Source organism: Macrobrachium rosenbergii, chromosome 47 (genome assembly GCF_040412425.1).
Source record: "Macrobrachium rosenbergii isolate ZJJX-2024 chromosome 47, ASM4041242v1, whole genome shotgun sequence".
In the NCBI taxonomy this organism is placed as follows: Eukaryota; Metazoa; Arthropoda; class Malacostraca; order Decapoda; family Palaemonidae; genus Macrobrachium; species Macrobrachium rosenbergii.
The window spans coordinates 4,376,665-4,389,413 of record NC_089787.1 but is presented as its reverse complement, the minus strand read 5'-3'; the positions used below and the strand labels follow the sequence as shown (position 1 = coordinate 4,389,413).

The 12,749-nt window shown below is 39.3% G+C and overlaps 2 protein-coding genes across 2 annotated transcripts; both read left to right on the top strand.

The window, feature by feature from the left end:
- Positions 1–250: 250 nt before the first annotated feature.
- Positions 251–10,390, top strand: LOC136830838 (uncharacterized). Its single transcript, XM_067090816.1, has 4 exons — positions 251–655; positions 1,492–1,581; positions 1,899–2,057; positions 10,094–10,390. Exons 1-4 carry the CDS (start codon positions 251–253, stop codon positions 10,388–10,390), a joined length of 951 nt encoding a protein of 316 aa, XP_066946917.1.
- On the top strand, positions 10,387–11,994 carry LOC136830837 (uncharacterized). The gene is made up of 3 exons (XM_067090815.1): positions 10,387–10,431; positions 10,947–11,274; positions 11,612–11,994. Exons 1-3 carry the CDS (start codon positions 10,387–10,389, stop codon positions 11,992–11,994), a joined length of 756 nt encoding a protein of 251 aa, XP_066946916.1.
- Positions 11,995–12,749: the final 755 nt, after the last annotated feature.

Below are 12,749 nucleotides of genomic sequence, written 5' to 3'. Positions count from 1 at the left end.
TAAGGTTTGGTATAATATAAATTTTCTTTGCCGGCGAAGTCGGAAGGGGTTTGTCATTGGTCGTGATCGTAAAGCCCCATACACACTCTGTATCATGATGCACACAGTGTTGAACAGATGTGTTGAAAAACGACTTTTTCAACATTAAACTGCATCACCAATGTGCTGATAGGCCAGACCGATTTCAAGTAGCTGCTCAGTGTTGCATTGACAGTCAGAGTGGGAGGACGTCCACTCAGCTCCAGTAACGATGGCCCACTCACCACTACCCGCCAAACCTCTTGAATGGACAAGGACCAACACTCTACATTTCATTGAATTGCTGAAGGAGCATCCATCTGTTTGGAACATCAAGTGCAAGCAGTATAAGATGAGAAACATTAGGAGTGTAAGCTTGGAAACCATAAAATCAGACTTATCAAGTTTTGTAAACTGTACATTGCAGAATAAAGACATCACTAAAAAACTGCACACACTCAAGACACAATTCTACAGGGAAATGTCTGCAATCAAAGAATCACAGAATTCTGGAGCTGGCAAAGGAGATCTGTACACTCCAAAGTTATGGTGTTTTGATGAGCTGCGTTTCCTGCTTGACGGTGAAGCCCGAGCATCCACTTCCAACTTAGATGAAGGAGAAACTAATACTGCACAAGTAAGTTCATAGTTTTATTTTGTGCACTTGTACTCCTACATAAATATAATTTACATACTTAATAACATACATATATGACAAAGAAATATTCTCTCTCTCTCTCTAGTATATACCACACATACGCTGTTGCCATGGAACAGCTCCTTCCTCATTAAAATACTCCATGAACTCTTTCCTGCTGGCTTTTGCCTAATTTGTGGGATGCCCCTGTAGTCTCTCCAAAGGCAGAAGCTGCCTATGATCACGCCATGCCCTGGCTGTTGCCATTCCATCCACAACATTCTCATTGTCCAAACTACCAACAGGTGTATAGAATGATTCATGTTCCCTGCACAAGAAATTGTTCAGGGCTGTGCAGGCAAGGACAATTTTTTCTACCTTCTGAGGGCTCAAATTTATTGCACTCAGGAGAATGCGAAACTTATTTGACATAATGCCAAATGCATTCTCAAAGAAACGCCTTGCTCTTGAAAGCCTGTATGAGAAAATTCCTTGTTCATTATTTTGATGTTTAAATGGATACGGTTTCACGAAGTATCTCTTTAGTGGGAAGGCATCATCACCTACAAAGACGTATCGCATGGTTCTGTGGCTACCACTCAGCTGCTCATCCGCGGGAAGGCCCATTGCTCTGTCCTGCAGCCACGCGCACAGAGTTGAGTTTGCCCACACACCGCCATCTGAAATTCATACATTTGTCCCCACATCTACTTACATAAATTCATAGTTCGCATTCACTACAGCCATGAAAACTATACTGTGTGAACCCTTATAATAGAAGTAGTAGGATCCACTCTCTTTTGGAGGCCATAAAGCGATGTGTTTCCCATCTACAGCTCCAACACAGTGAGGAAAATTTCACTTCCCAAACTGTTTCGCCACTGCCTTCCATTCACCAGGAGTTGATGGCATCTGAAAAGAAAGGGGTGGGGGGAGGGGGGGGGAATCAAGCATAATTTTTAAAAACACATGTAGGCAAAACTGAAACACACATAATATTGCTATACAATTGAATTTATTTATCCACTACCGATGAAGTGGCAACTTCCGTTGATGAGTCACCAGACGTACTTTCTCTTCCAACCACACCAAGCCTGACTTCTGCCTCTTCTGTTGCTCCCTCGCCTACTCCCTCCCCTTTCCCTTCCTGTAGTTCAGGTGGAACTTCAAAGAAGAGGAAGCAAACTGACGAAATAGATAATGTGATGGCACTTGCTATTAATAAACTCTCATCCCTTCCCAGTCCCAACAGAGTGAGTCATCGCTAGATATATCCAAGTTTGTTGATACTGAACTGAAGAACATGAGTGAAATGCAACAGAAGCTAGCCAAGAAACTAACATGTCTTGTTCTTCACATGGGAGGCATGGGTGATCTAGCCAGGGACCATAAAGTAGTGCGAGTAGTGGGTTCTGATAGTTTCATGGCATGAGGTAGGAAGTTATAATTATGTTGTCCACAACGTGTATTTTCTTTCTGAGGATTTGTCTTGTACTCTTGTGTCACTGTTTTCAACGAAAAAAAAATCTGTTACTGCAAGTTATTTCACAACTATCTTAGCATAAAGATGAGTCATTTTATCATTTAAGTTTCTACATTACCTATTTATTTGTCATGATTGAATATCACTTCATATTATTAATTTCTTGCCTCTTGTTTGATAATTTCCAAGTAGGAAATTTTTTTATACTTTCTTAATATTAATTATAGTCACATATACAGGTATACAGTATAGGAAATATATACTAGTCTCATTGTCCTTGTAATAAAAAAATAAAAATATCTGCGTACTTTGTATCTATGTTTGAACCTTACCTTCAAATAGTCCTTCCTAAGGACATTATAGATGGCTTCACAGGTTTCGGGGATGATCAGACCGAAGCTCTGTTTTGAAATCCTGGTTGAGCATTGGAGGCTTGTGTACGATGCTCCTCCAGCTGCAAGAAAGCGTAGTGTAGCCTCCAGACGAGCTCCTGGTGATATACTGTCTCGAAAGCTGGTGGTGTTCTGCTTACAAATGCACGGTTCAGCTTTTGCCAGCAATTTATAGAAAGCAGGGATTGGCATTCTTGTATAATTTTCAAAGTCTGTTGGTTTTTCGACTTGTAGCTCCAAAAATAATTCATTGAAGCTTCCCTTCAGAGGTCGCCGAGAAAGCCATTGCTTACACCACAAAGTTCTACGTTTCTTCTTTAAAAGTTTCTTTTTTGCAGCGCACAGAGCAACTACACCCCACTGTAGAGTCTCCTGGCAAAGTACATCATCGGCAGTATGACAGCTGAACTGCAACTGAACAGCTCGCCCCCGAGAACAAGTGAGCAGTGTTGCAGTACAGTTTGGCCGCTAGTCGTTTTATTCAACACCACTACTACATCAATTGGCTGATACATGATACATACTGAGTACGTGGGTTAAGTCTTTTTGTGTGTGTGAGGTTTAGTTCTTTGCGACTCATATAACAATGAATCTGCAACACCCAATTATCTGGCATTTTATAGATATCATGCTTTCATATACCTGCAGCTACTCCTGTTTACCCTAGAGGTGCTATTAATTTCTTAAGATGCTTCTGCTGGTAGATCAATGCCTATTTCTCTTAAACCTGCGCAACAAATTTTGTAATTGATTTGACCCACTGTAATCTTTTTAACCGATATGAGCTAACATTTCAAATCTGTGAAATGTTAGGGAGAGAGTTTGGCATAGAAGGCAAAAACATAGTAAGGTGGGGACGGGTGATCTGCCTCTACTGTCGTTAGTATGACATAAGCAAAAACGAAGGTGCTCTGAAAAGAAGAGAGTTTTAGGAAAAAATGCATGTATAGTAAAATGCAAAAATGCATTTCAGACGTTTAACCAACAAACGCATTTTTTGTGGGTTTCCAGAGAACTTCCTTTATAATTGTTTGACTCACTGTGCCTTGTCAGCTTCTTTCAGGTGTCTTATTGAGCTCATTAGTCATATATTTATTTTGTATTTTTATGGTCATTCATTATACGTTGAATACAGCAACATCAGAGTACAGACTACCATTTTCCTTTTTCAGTTTATCCAGAGACAAAGTATTATTACAGTGACATTGAGTTTAATACAGAATATAGTAAAACATGGTTTTCTGTTAAGAGTGCCAGGGACTTCTGGAAGGCCTAGTAGGGGTGCCTCAAACCTGATTAATATATATATATATATATATATATATATATATATATATATATATATATATATATATATATATATATATATATATATATATATATATATATATATATATATATATATATATATATATATATATATATTTGTGTGTGTGTGTACGCATGCCTGAATATTCCAGCCCTCCTAATCTTTAAATCATCAAAGTTACAAGGCATTCTATAAACCTTTCTCTTGATAATGCTTGGTTATTTCCAATCTAGCACCGAAATCTTTTAGCGCTGTATTCTTTTATTTTCATTTTACCAGGAGATTAGAGCGGACATTTATTTTCCCAAATCCGTCTATTTTTCAGTTCCCTCGTTACGTAAGCCTTTGGCATAGTCTAACACAAAACTGGAGAGATAAACGTAATTTTTTCCTTTCTCTGAGAGAAATTACAGAATTATGAAAACCCAACTATAATTTGACGGAGATTATAGCGTTTTTCCTCGTCTCAAGTGTTTGCTCGTTTAATTACTAAGTCGTTATCTCAGGAAAAGTGAAAAAAAGAGGACAAAATTTCTTCCTTTGCCGCTCTTGTTTATTGTGCAACGGAAGTACGGCCCTTAAACACTTTTTTTTTTTATCATCTCCAGAAAGGTACGAATAATTAAGCAAAATGTACGGGCCTCTTGCGTCTTCTTCATATTACAGTGCGTACGAGAACATTAGCAATAACAACGAAAACAACAACAACAACAACAACAACAACAACAATAATAATAATAATAATAATAATAATAATAATAATAATAATAATAATAATAATAACAATAATAATAATAATAATGATAATAATAATAATAATAATAATAATAATAATAATAATAATAATAATAATAATAATAATAATAATAATAATTTGGGAAGATGAAGTGCGGGGACAGTTTGAAAATACCATTTTTTTGGTTGTAATAATAAGAAAAAGTGTGCTAAAATAACCTCGTATATCCACGAAGGAAAGGCAGACTGTTGAAAAGAAGAAATAATTTCAAAGTTATGGAAGAAAAGAATTGCTGCAAAGGACTGCTGACTAGGTGGACTGCATGAGGCGTCGAGCAACCTTGTAAGATTTGGGTTATACAGTATATATAGTGCTTGTAAGTGTGGCTGCAGCATCCCTGATGGTTCTCCACTAACAGGTGAATATAAGAATAGGCGAACTGTAACCTTTTAGGGGTTAGACCAGTGGTTTCCCAACCAGAGTGCCGCGGCACCAAAGTGTACTTGTGATTGACTGAGGGTACCACAATATTTGTGGAACTAATAAATAATTAAAAAAACTACAGAAAAAATACTTTTATCATCGATTCTATTTCTCATCCCTAGTATCAAAGGTAAAATATTTTATTATATATACGCCCGTCACTGCACATATTTTGATCTTATTGGATGTGGCTCAGTTTAAACAGAGACCGTTAGGCCGGGAAGGTTAAAGTTTGGTATCTTTTCAATTTTCTTTGCCGGCTAAGTCGGAAGAGGTTTGTCACTGGTCGTGACCATAAGTCTTTTTGTGCATGAGAGATTTAGTTCTTTGCAACTCCTTTAGTAATGAATCTGCAACACCCAATTATTTGGCACTTCATAGATATCATGCTGTCATATACCTGCAACTACTCATGTTTACCCTAGAGGTGCTATTAATTTCTTAAGATGCTTAAGCTGGTAGATCAGTGTCTATTTCTCTTAAACCTGCGCAACGAATTTTGTAATTGATTTGACCCACTACAATCTTTTTAACCGACAGGAGCTAACATTTCAGATCTGTGAAATGTTTGGGAGAGAGTCTGGCATAGAAGGCAAAAACATAGTAAGGTGGGGACGGGTGATCTGCCTCTACTGTCGTTAGTATGACATAAGCAAAAACGAAGGTGCTCTGAGAAGAAGAGAGTTTTAGGAAAATATGCATTTATAGTAAAACGCAAAAATGCATTTCAGACGTTTAACCAACAAACGCATTTTTTGTGGGTTTCCAGAGAACTTCCTTTATAATTGTTTGACTCACTGTGTCTTGTCAGCTTCTTTCAGGTGTCTCATTGAGCTCATTAGTCATATATTTATTTTGTATTTTTATTGTCATTCATTATACGTTGAATACAGCAACATCAGAATAAAGACTACCATTTTCCTTTTTCAGTTTAGCCAGAGACAAAGTATTATTACAGTGACATTGAGTTTTATAAAGAATATAGTCAAACATGGCTTTCTGTTAAGAGTGCCAGGGACTTCTGGAAGGCCTAGTAGGGGTGCCTCAAACCTGATTATATATATATATATATATATATATATATATATATATATATATATATATATATATATATATATATATATATATATATATATATATATATATATATATATATATATATATATATATATATATATATATATATATTGTGTGTGTGTGTGTGTGTGTGTGTGTGTGTGTGTGTGTGTGTTTGTGTGTGTGTGTATATTGCAGTTTTCCATCCTGCCTAATCTTTAAATCATCAAAGTTACAAGGCATTCTATAAACCTTTCTCTTGATAATGCTTGGTTATTTCCAATCTAGCACCGAAATCTTTTAGCCCTGTATTCTTTTATTTTCATTTTACCAGGAGATTAGAGCGGACATTTATTTTCCCAAATCCGTCTATTTTTCAGTTCTCTCGTTACGTAAGCCTTTGGCATAGTCTAACACAAAACTGGAGAGATAAACGTTATTTTTTCCTTTTTCTGAGAGAAATTACAGAATTATGAAAACCCAACTATAATTTGACGGAGATTATAGAGTTTTTCCTCGTCTCAAGTGTTTGCTCGTTTAATTACTAAGTCGTTATCTCAGGAAAAGTGAAAAAGAGGACAAAATTTCTTCCTTTGCCGCTCTTGTTTACTGTGCAAAGGAAGTACGGCCCTTAAACACTTTTTTTTTTCATTATCTCCAGAAAGAGACAAATAATTAAGCAAATGTACGGGCCTCTTACCCCTACTTCATATTACTGTGCGTACGACAACAACAACAACAACCCATCTAATAATAATAATAATAATGATTTGGGAAGATGGAAGATGAAGTAATAATAATAATAATAATAATAATAATAATAAATTGGGAAGATGAAGTGCGGGGACAATTTGAAAAGGCCATTTTTTTGGATGTAATAATAAGAAAAAGTGTGTACAAAATAACCTCGTATATCCACGAAGGAAAGGCAGACTGTTGAAAAGAAGAAATAATTTCAAAGTTATGGAAGAAAAGAATTGCTGCAAAGCACTGCTGACTAGGTGGACTGCATGAGATGTCGAGCAACCTTGTAAGATTTCTGTTATACAGTATATATAGTGCTTGTAAGTGTGGCTGCAGCGTCCCTGATGGTTCTCCACTAACGGGTGAATATAAGAATAGGGGAACTGTAACCTTTTAGGGGTTAGACCAGTGGTTTCCCAACCAGAGTGCCGCGGCACCAAAGTGTACTTGTGATTTACTGAGGGTACCACAATATTTGTTGGAACTAATAAATAATTAAAAAACTACAGAAAAAATACATTTATCATCGATTCTATTTCTCATCCCCAGTATTAGAGGCAAGATATTTTATTATATATACGTCTGTCACCATACATATTTTGATCTTATTGGATGTGGTTCAGTTTAAACAGAGACCGTTATTCCGGGAAGGTTAAAGTTTGGTATCCTTTCAATTTTCACTGCCGCCGAAGTCGGAAGAGGTTTGTCACTGGTCGTGACCGTAAGTCTTTTTGTGTATGAGAGATTTAGTTCTTTGCAACTCCTTTAGCAATGAATCTGCAACACCCAACTATCTGGCACTTTATAGATATCATGCTCTCATATACCTGCAACTACTCCTGTTTACCCTAGAGGTGCTATTAATTTCTCTTGAACCTGTGCAATGAATTTTGTAATTGATTTGATTCACTGCAATCTTTTTAACCGATCGGAGCTAACATTTCAGATCTGGGAAATGTGAGGGAGAGAGTTTGGCATAAAAGGCAAAAACATAGTAAGGTGGGGACGGGTGATCTGCCTCTACTTTCGTTAAGCATGACATAAGCGCACAGTCAAGGAGTTCCACACAGAGAGTAAAGTGGTATAATTTTATTTTATGTTAGGATTGGAAGTGCAATTGTGACTGAAAATACCAACAGGAAAACAATAGGCTACTTGCATGCTAACAAGATTTTTTATAGCGAATCGAGAGCGTATTTTTCAAAACACAAACTTTGTGACTAACTTCTATGTAGCTAGGCAATGAATTATGAAGTGTTGTAAAAAAAAAAAGGAATTAGTGTATGTATTTGCTTCCTGTGTTATCCAGACAATTTGTTGTCTCAAATTCTAAGTAGGCACACGTTAAAACCCCGTGGGTCATCCAGCAAATTTTCGTATCACTGGAGTGAAGAGTTTTACTCTCTCTCTCTCTCTCTCTCTCTCTCTCTCTCTCTCTCTCTCTCTCTCTCATAGCGGTTAGGAATCTGTTAGGCAAATATATAACTCTTCATTATAGAGTATATCTCAGAAAAGGTGTAAAACTTTGTTCAGGCTACCTGAGGAAATCAAAGTTCTTCATATGTGCATTTGCATAAATTCCTCCATAAAGCAATGCATGTGATAAATTCTGTGTCATTCAAAACATTTCCATTCAATAACTGTCCACTATTTTATTCATAAGCACAAAGGAACCTCTATTCCTTTTTTTTGTATTTTGCTTAATATTTTATTTTTTTAAAGTTCGCTGTCATGTCATTCCCAGTCTAATTTTCGTAAAGCCTAAGAGAAAATGTTTGTATTTGGGTTCCTCTAAATAAGCTTAAGCGAGGTCATACATTTCTTAATCATATGGTTGTATTGTAAAATTTCCCCCACACCACCATTGTCCTTCCGAGTAAGGTGTGTGTACCAGACGACCTTGAACTATCAGTCACTGAGCTAGAACATAACAAAACCATGTGTATTGAGCTGAGTCCTTAGACCGTTCTGGGAACGTGCGAGATAGGCTAAGAAGGGTAATGTAATTTCGTACGCACTTGAACTTAGGCAAACAGTGCCCGTGCATGGTAGAATTAAGTTTTGTACTTACATCAGGTTGGAGGAAAAGGCTCTTGTTATTGTAGGCGAAATTCTCACATTTATCCACGTAACTTACAGTTATTATAACTTTGTAATTTATACGTCCCGCGATGATGAACTTATCATTCCTATGAGTATACATACAAGTGTACATCTAAAATGGCTGGTTTCTAAACCAACAATTTGTATCTGTATGTAAACCTTACCTCCTCAGAGCCAGTATCCCAGTGTCTCTGAACGCATTCCTTTTATTATTATTAAGGTTTAAGCTACATTTTAATTTTTGTTGGGGTTATTGTTTCACAAGTGTTATGACACTCCCTGAGTCCTGAACCTAACACGTATCAGAACTCCCATAAAAATTCTTTATCACAAGGAAACCAAAATCAAACAAACCAGTTCCCTGCAAACCAACCCACACCCTATGAAGCAAAACCAAATTCAGGAATGGGCAAATGCTCCCAAAACCAAGCTTTTAGTTTCACGCTATAGCCGGCCAGGTCCGTGCGTGAATCTGAACCCATGTCCTACAAGACAAAAATAAAAAGTCAGTTCCCTGGGAAGAAATCACATCATACAAGGCGAACCAAAAAACCCCTACCTTCACACTATAACCGACCAAGTCCGTGTGTAACATAAACTCCAAATTATGTCTTTCAGGACATTAAAATTCGTTCATCATGGACAACTGATTCTTATTCAGACATATTACAATTCATTCATCACGAACAACTGAGTCTTACTCAGACATATTAAAATCCGTTCATCATGAGCAACCGAGTCCTATTCAGAGATTAAAATTCGTTCATCACGAACAACTGAGTCTTATTCAGACATATTAAAATTTGTTCATCACGAACAACTGAGTCTTATTCAGACATATTAAATTTCGTCCATCATGAACAACTGAGTCTTTTAGACATATTGACTCCAGTTCATCACGAGCAAATTTGAGTCTTTCAAGAACGCCCCCCTCCACTACCCCTTGAAAATTAAGTTCTCTACAAATCAACTGGAGTTCTTCAGAACAACCGCCCCCCCCTTTCCTCCCAGTTGTCCTACAATGCCTGTAATACTGGCACTATGCAAGCAGAGGACTATAAATCATTCTCTGGGGTTGGGAAGGGGCTGGGACTGAAGGGGACAAACCCTGCTGGACTGGGTCCAAGCAAAGGTAGATGCTGCTGAGAAGGAGAGGGATCAACTTGCAAAGGAAGAACAAGACAGGAAGGATAATGAGAGGAAGGAAGAACAAGCTAGGCTAGATAAACTTGCAAGAGAAGAACAAGAAGGAAAGGATAAGAAGAAAGAACAAGCTAGGCTAGATAGACTTGCAAAGGAAGAACAAGATAGAAAGGATAGGATCGAACGGGAAGAGAAGCAGCAGGCCCATGAGCTCTTGATGGCCCAAACTAGCACTACCAACTCCTCCCCAGCTCACCCGCACTCACTCAGGGTCATACCTTTATGACCAAGTGGTCCAAAGCTGAGCCCAAGGTGTGGCTTGATTGGGTAGGAAGGGTCCTTGGCGCATACCCACTCGTTCCCGCTGAAGTCTCCCTACTCATGGAAAATTCCTCGGGGGAGAGGGTCTAATTGGTGGATCAAGGGAAAATAGGGAAAGCATGCAAGGCAATTATAAAGGCATACGGGATCACCCCTGAATGCTAGAAACAATGATGGAGAGGCCAGATAAAAGAAGCAGGACAAGCCTGGTCGGACTTGGTGTATCAATCCGGTAGAGCCCTCTAAAAATGGCTAGAGTCCCTGGAAGTCTCCTCTGCTGAGGACATCCTTGAGTGGTTCAAGATTGAAAATTACTTATACTGTACTACGCCCCTTACGCCCTACCCACCCATGTCTGTGAAAAGACACCCAAGACCCTAGCGGAGTGCTGCCGCATCACAGACGTGTGGGACACCCATGTAAGCTCATTGGGACATAAGATCTGTCCTCCTTTCACCTCTGGCACCCCTCTGCACAAGAACAGGCACTCACAGAAGCTCATTGTATGTAGGTACTTCTAGAAAGCCCAACATCCCACAGAGCAGTGCCCAAACAAGCCCCAGGCACCCCCCACAGTGCCTTTCAACCCCCCGTCCTGGGAATCCACCACAACGAGTCCCCCCACTCCTCTGGTACCAAATAACATGCCTGCATCCTCCACAAGGGTAGTGCCACGAGGAGATAACAGCCAGAGCTATTTCACTGCTTGCAAAGAATGTGGCCACGCACCCACATGGGCAAAATGCCCTAACAATAAATCAAGTACTCCCACCATTGCCTTAGCAGTTACAAATCCAAAGTCCTTAGGCCCTCCAGCCAAGGGTCCTTTATATGTGGGACCTCCTCGAGGTAGCTAGCCAGCACACCAGGTCAAGGCATTTGATGACTCCGGCGAGCAAATTTCTCTCATAAGGATGGACAAAGTTCCCTATGGAGCTAACATTAACCGACGTAAACTCGTCACAATTGAGGGTATCAATCAATTTAAAATGATACTCCCTACTGTTCAGCTGAGAGCCACAAGACATCATACATCCAAAATCTGCAACCTTGCAGTAGAAAGCTATATTCCTGTAACAGGACTTCTAGTCCCCAGCTAAATTACAGCAATCCAGGGGTCCAAAACCCATAAATCATTCATTAGGCATGAGTAAGCCTCAAACGCCTGCATTCATTCCACTGCCAGCGCCACCTGAGTATAATGTGCAGTGGCCACCTCCATCAAAGTTAATTCCAGATCCCATTCCGGTACCAGGCCCTGCCCCCGTGCTAGTTCCAAGGCACCAACTAGATCTTCCCATGAGATCTCAAAATTTATTCACAATCTCTCCAATCCTACTTGAGTGCACTGAGCAGTGCCAAGCTCCATCTGTCCCGAACGACGAGCAAATTCCTCATATAATACCAGTGCCTGATGCTGCCTTAGTGTCAGCACCAGAGCACGCTCCTGATCTCAGTTCAAGAGATCCTAATCCAGATCCCCTCTTTATCTCAGCTTGGCTCCCTTACCTGTCCTGGCAAGAGAGACGGATTCTTCCGACCACAGTGGAAGCTGAACCGAAGGTGTAGTCATTGTGACCTACAAGCCCATCACACCCATGACGACCTCTTCCTCTCTTTCCCAGTCTCCCACGGACACGACCAAGAGTAAGGATTCTGCCGTGTCTCAAAAGGCCAGTGAACTCACCGAACTGCGACGACTTGGGGTAGAGCCTGTATTGAATGTCCCTGCTTCGGCCACCAAAGAAGATGACATGGGTGGCACTCCAATGCCCTCCTCAGGGTTGGTTCGACCGATCCCCCTACCAAGATAAACCATCAACCTAACAGAGGTCTACAACAGAAAATCTCGGGCGTAGATAACTTCAGGAAGCCTAAAAATATCCGCTGAGTTCTCCTGGCACCAGTGCCAACCTGGCACAGTGTCGTATCTTTACTCTACGAAGTTCTATGGCACCTCTATCCAGAAAGAGGATGCCCAAGTCTTCGCCTGTTTCTTTTCCTTACAATTCTGTAATTTATTCTTTTCTTTTAACATTTTCCTTTGTTTCTTTTTCCCCTTTGAGTATCCCTCGCCTTTCTTTTATGCCTTACTAAGGCATAAATTTTACTTTACTTCCCACTCTGCCAGTGCAGAGTGCAATTGATAGGCATTCCAAATTCACAGGTCTTATGAATTCCCTCTCATACCTATAAAAACATGTTACATTTTAAAATAATATATGCCAAAACCATTAGGTATTATCATCTAAGTGCCAACTTGACAGTGCCATTATCATAGAAGATGCCAGATAATAATGCCACAGGAGTCGTGTCCTTTTACT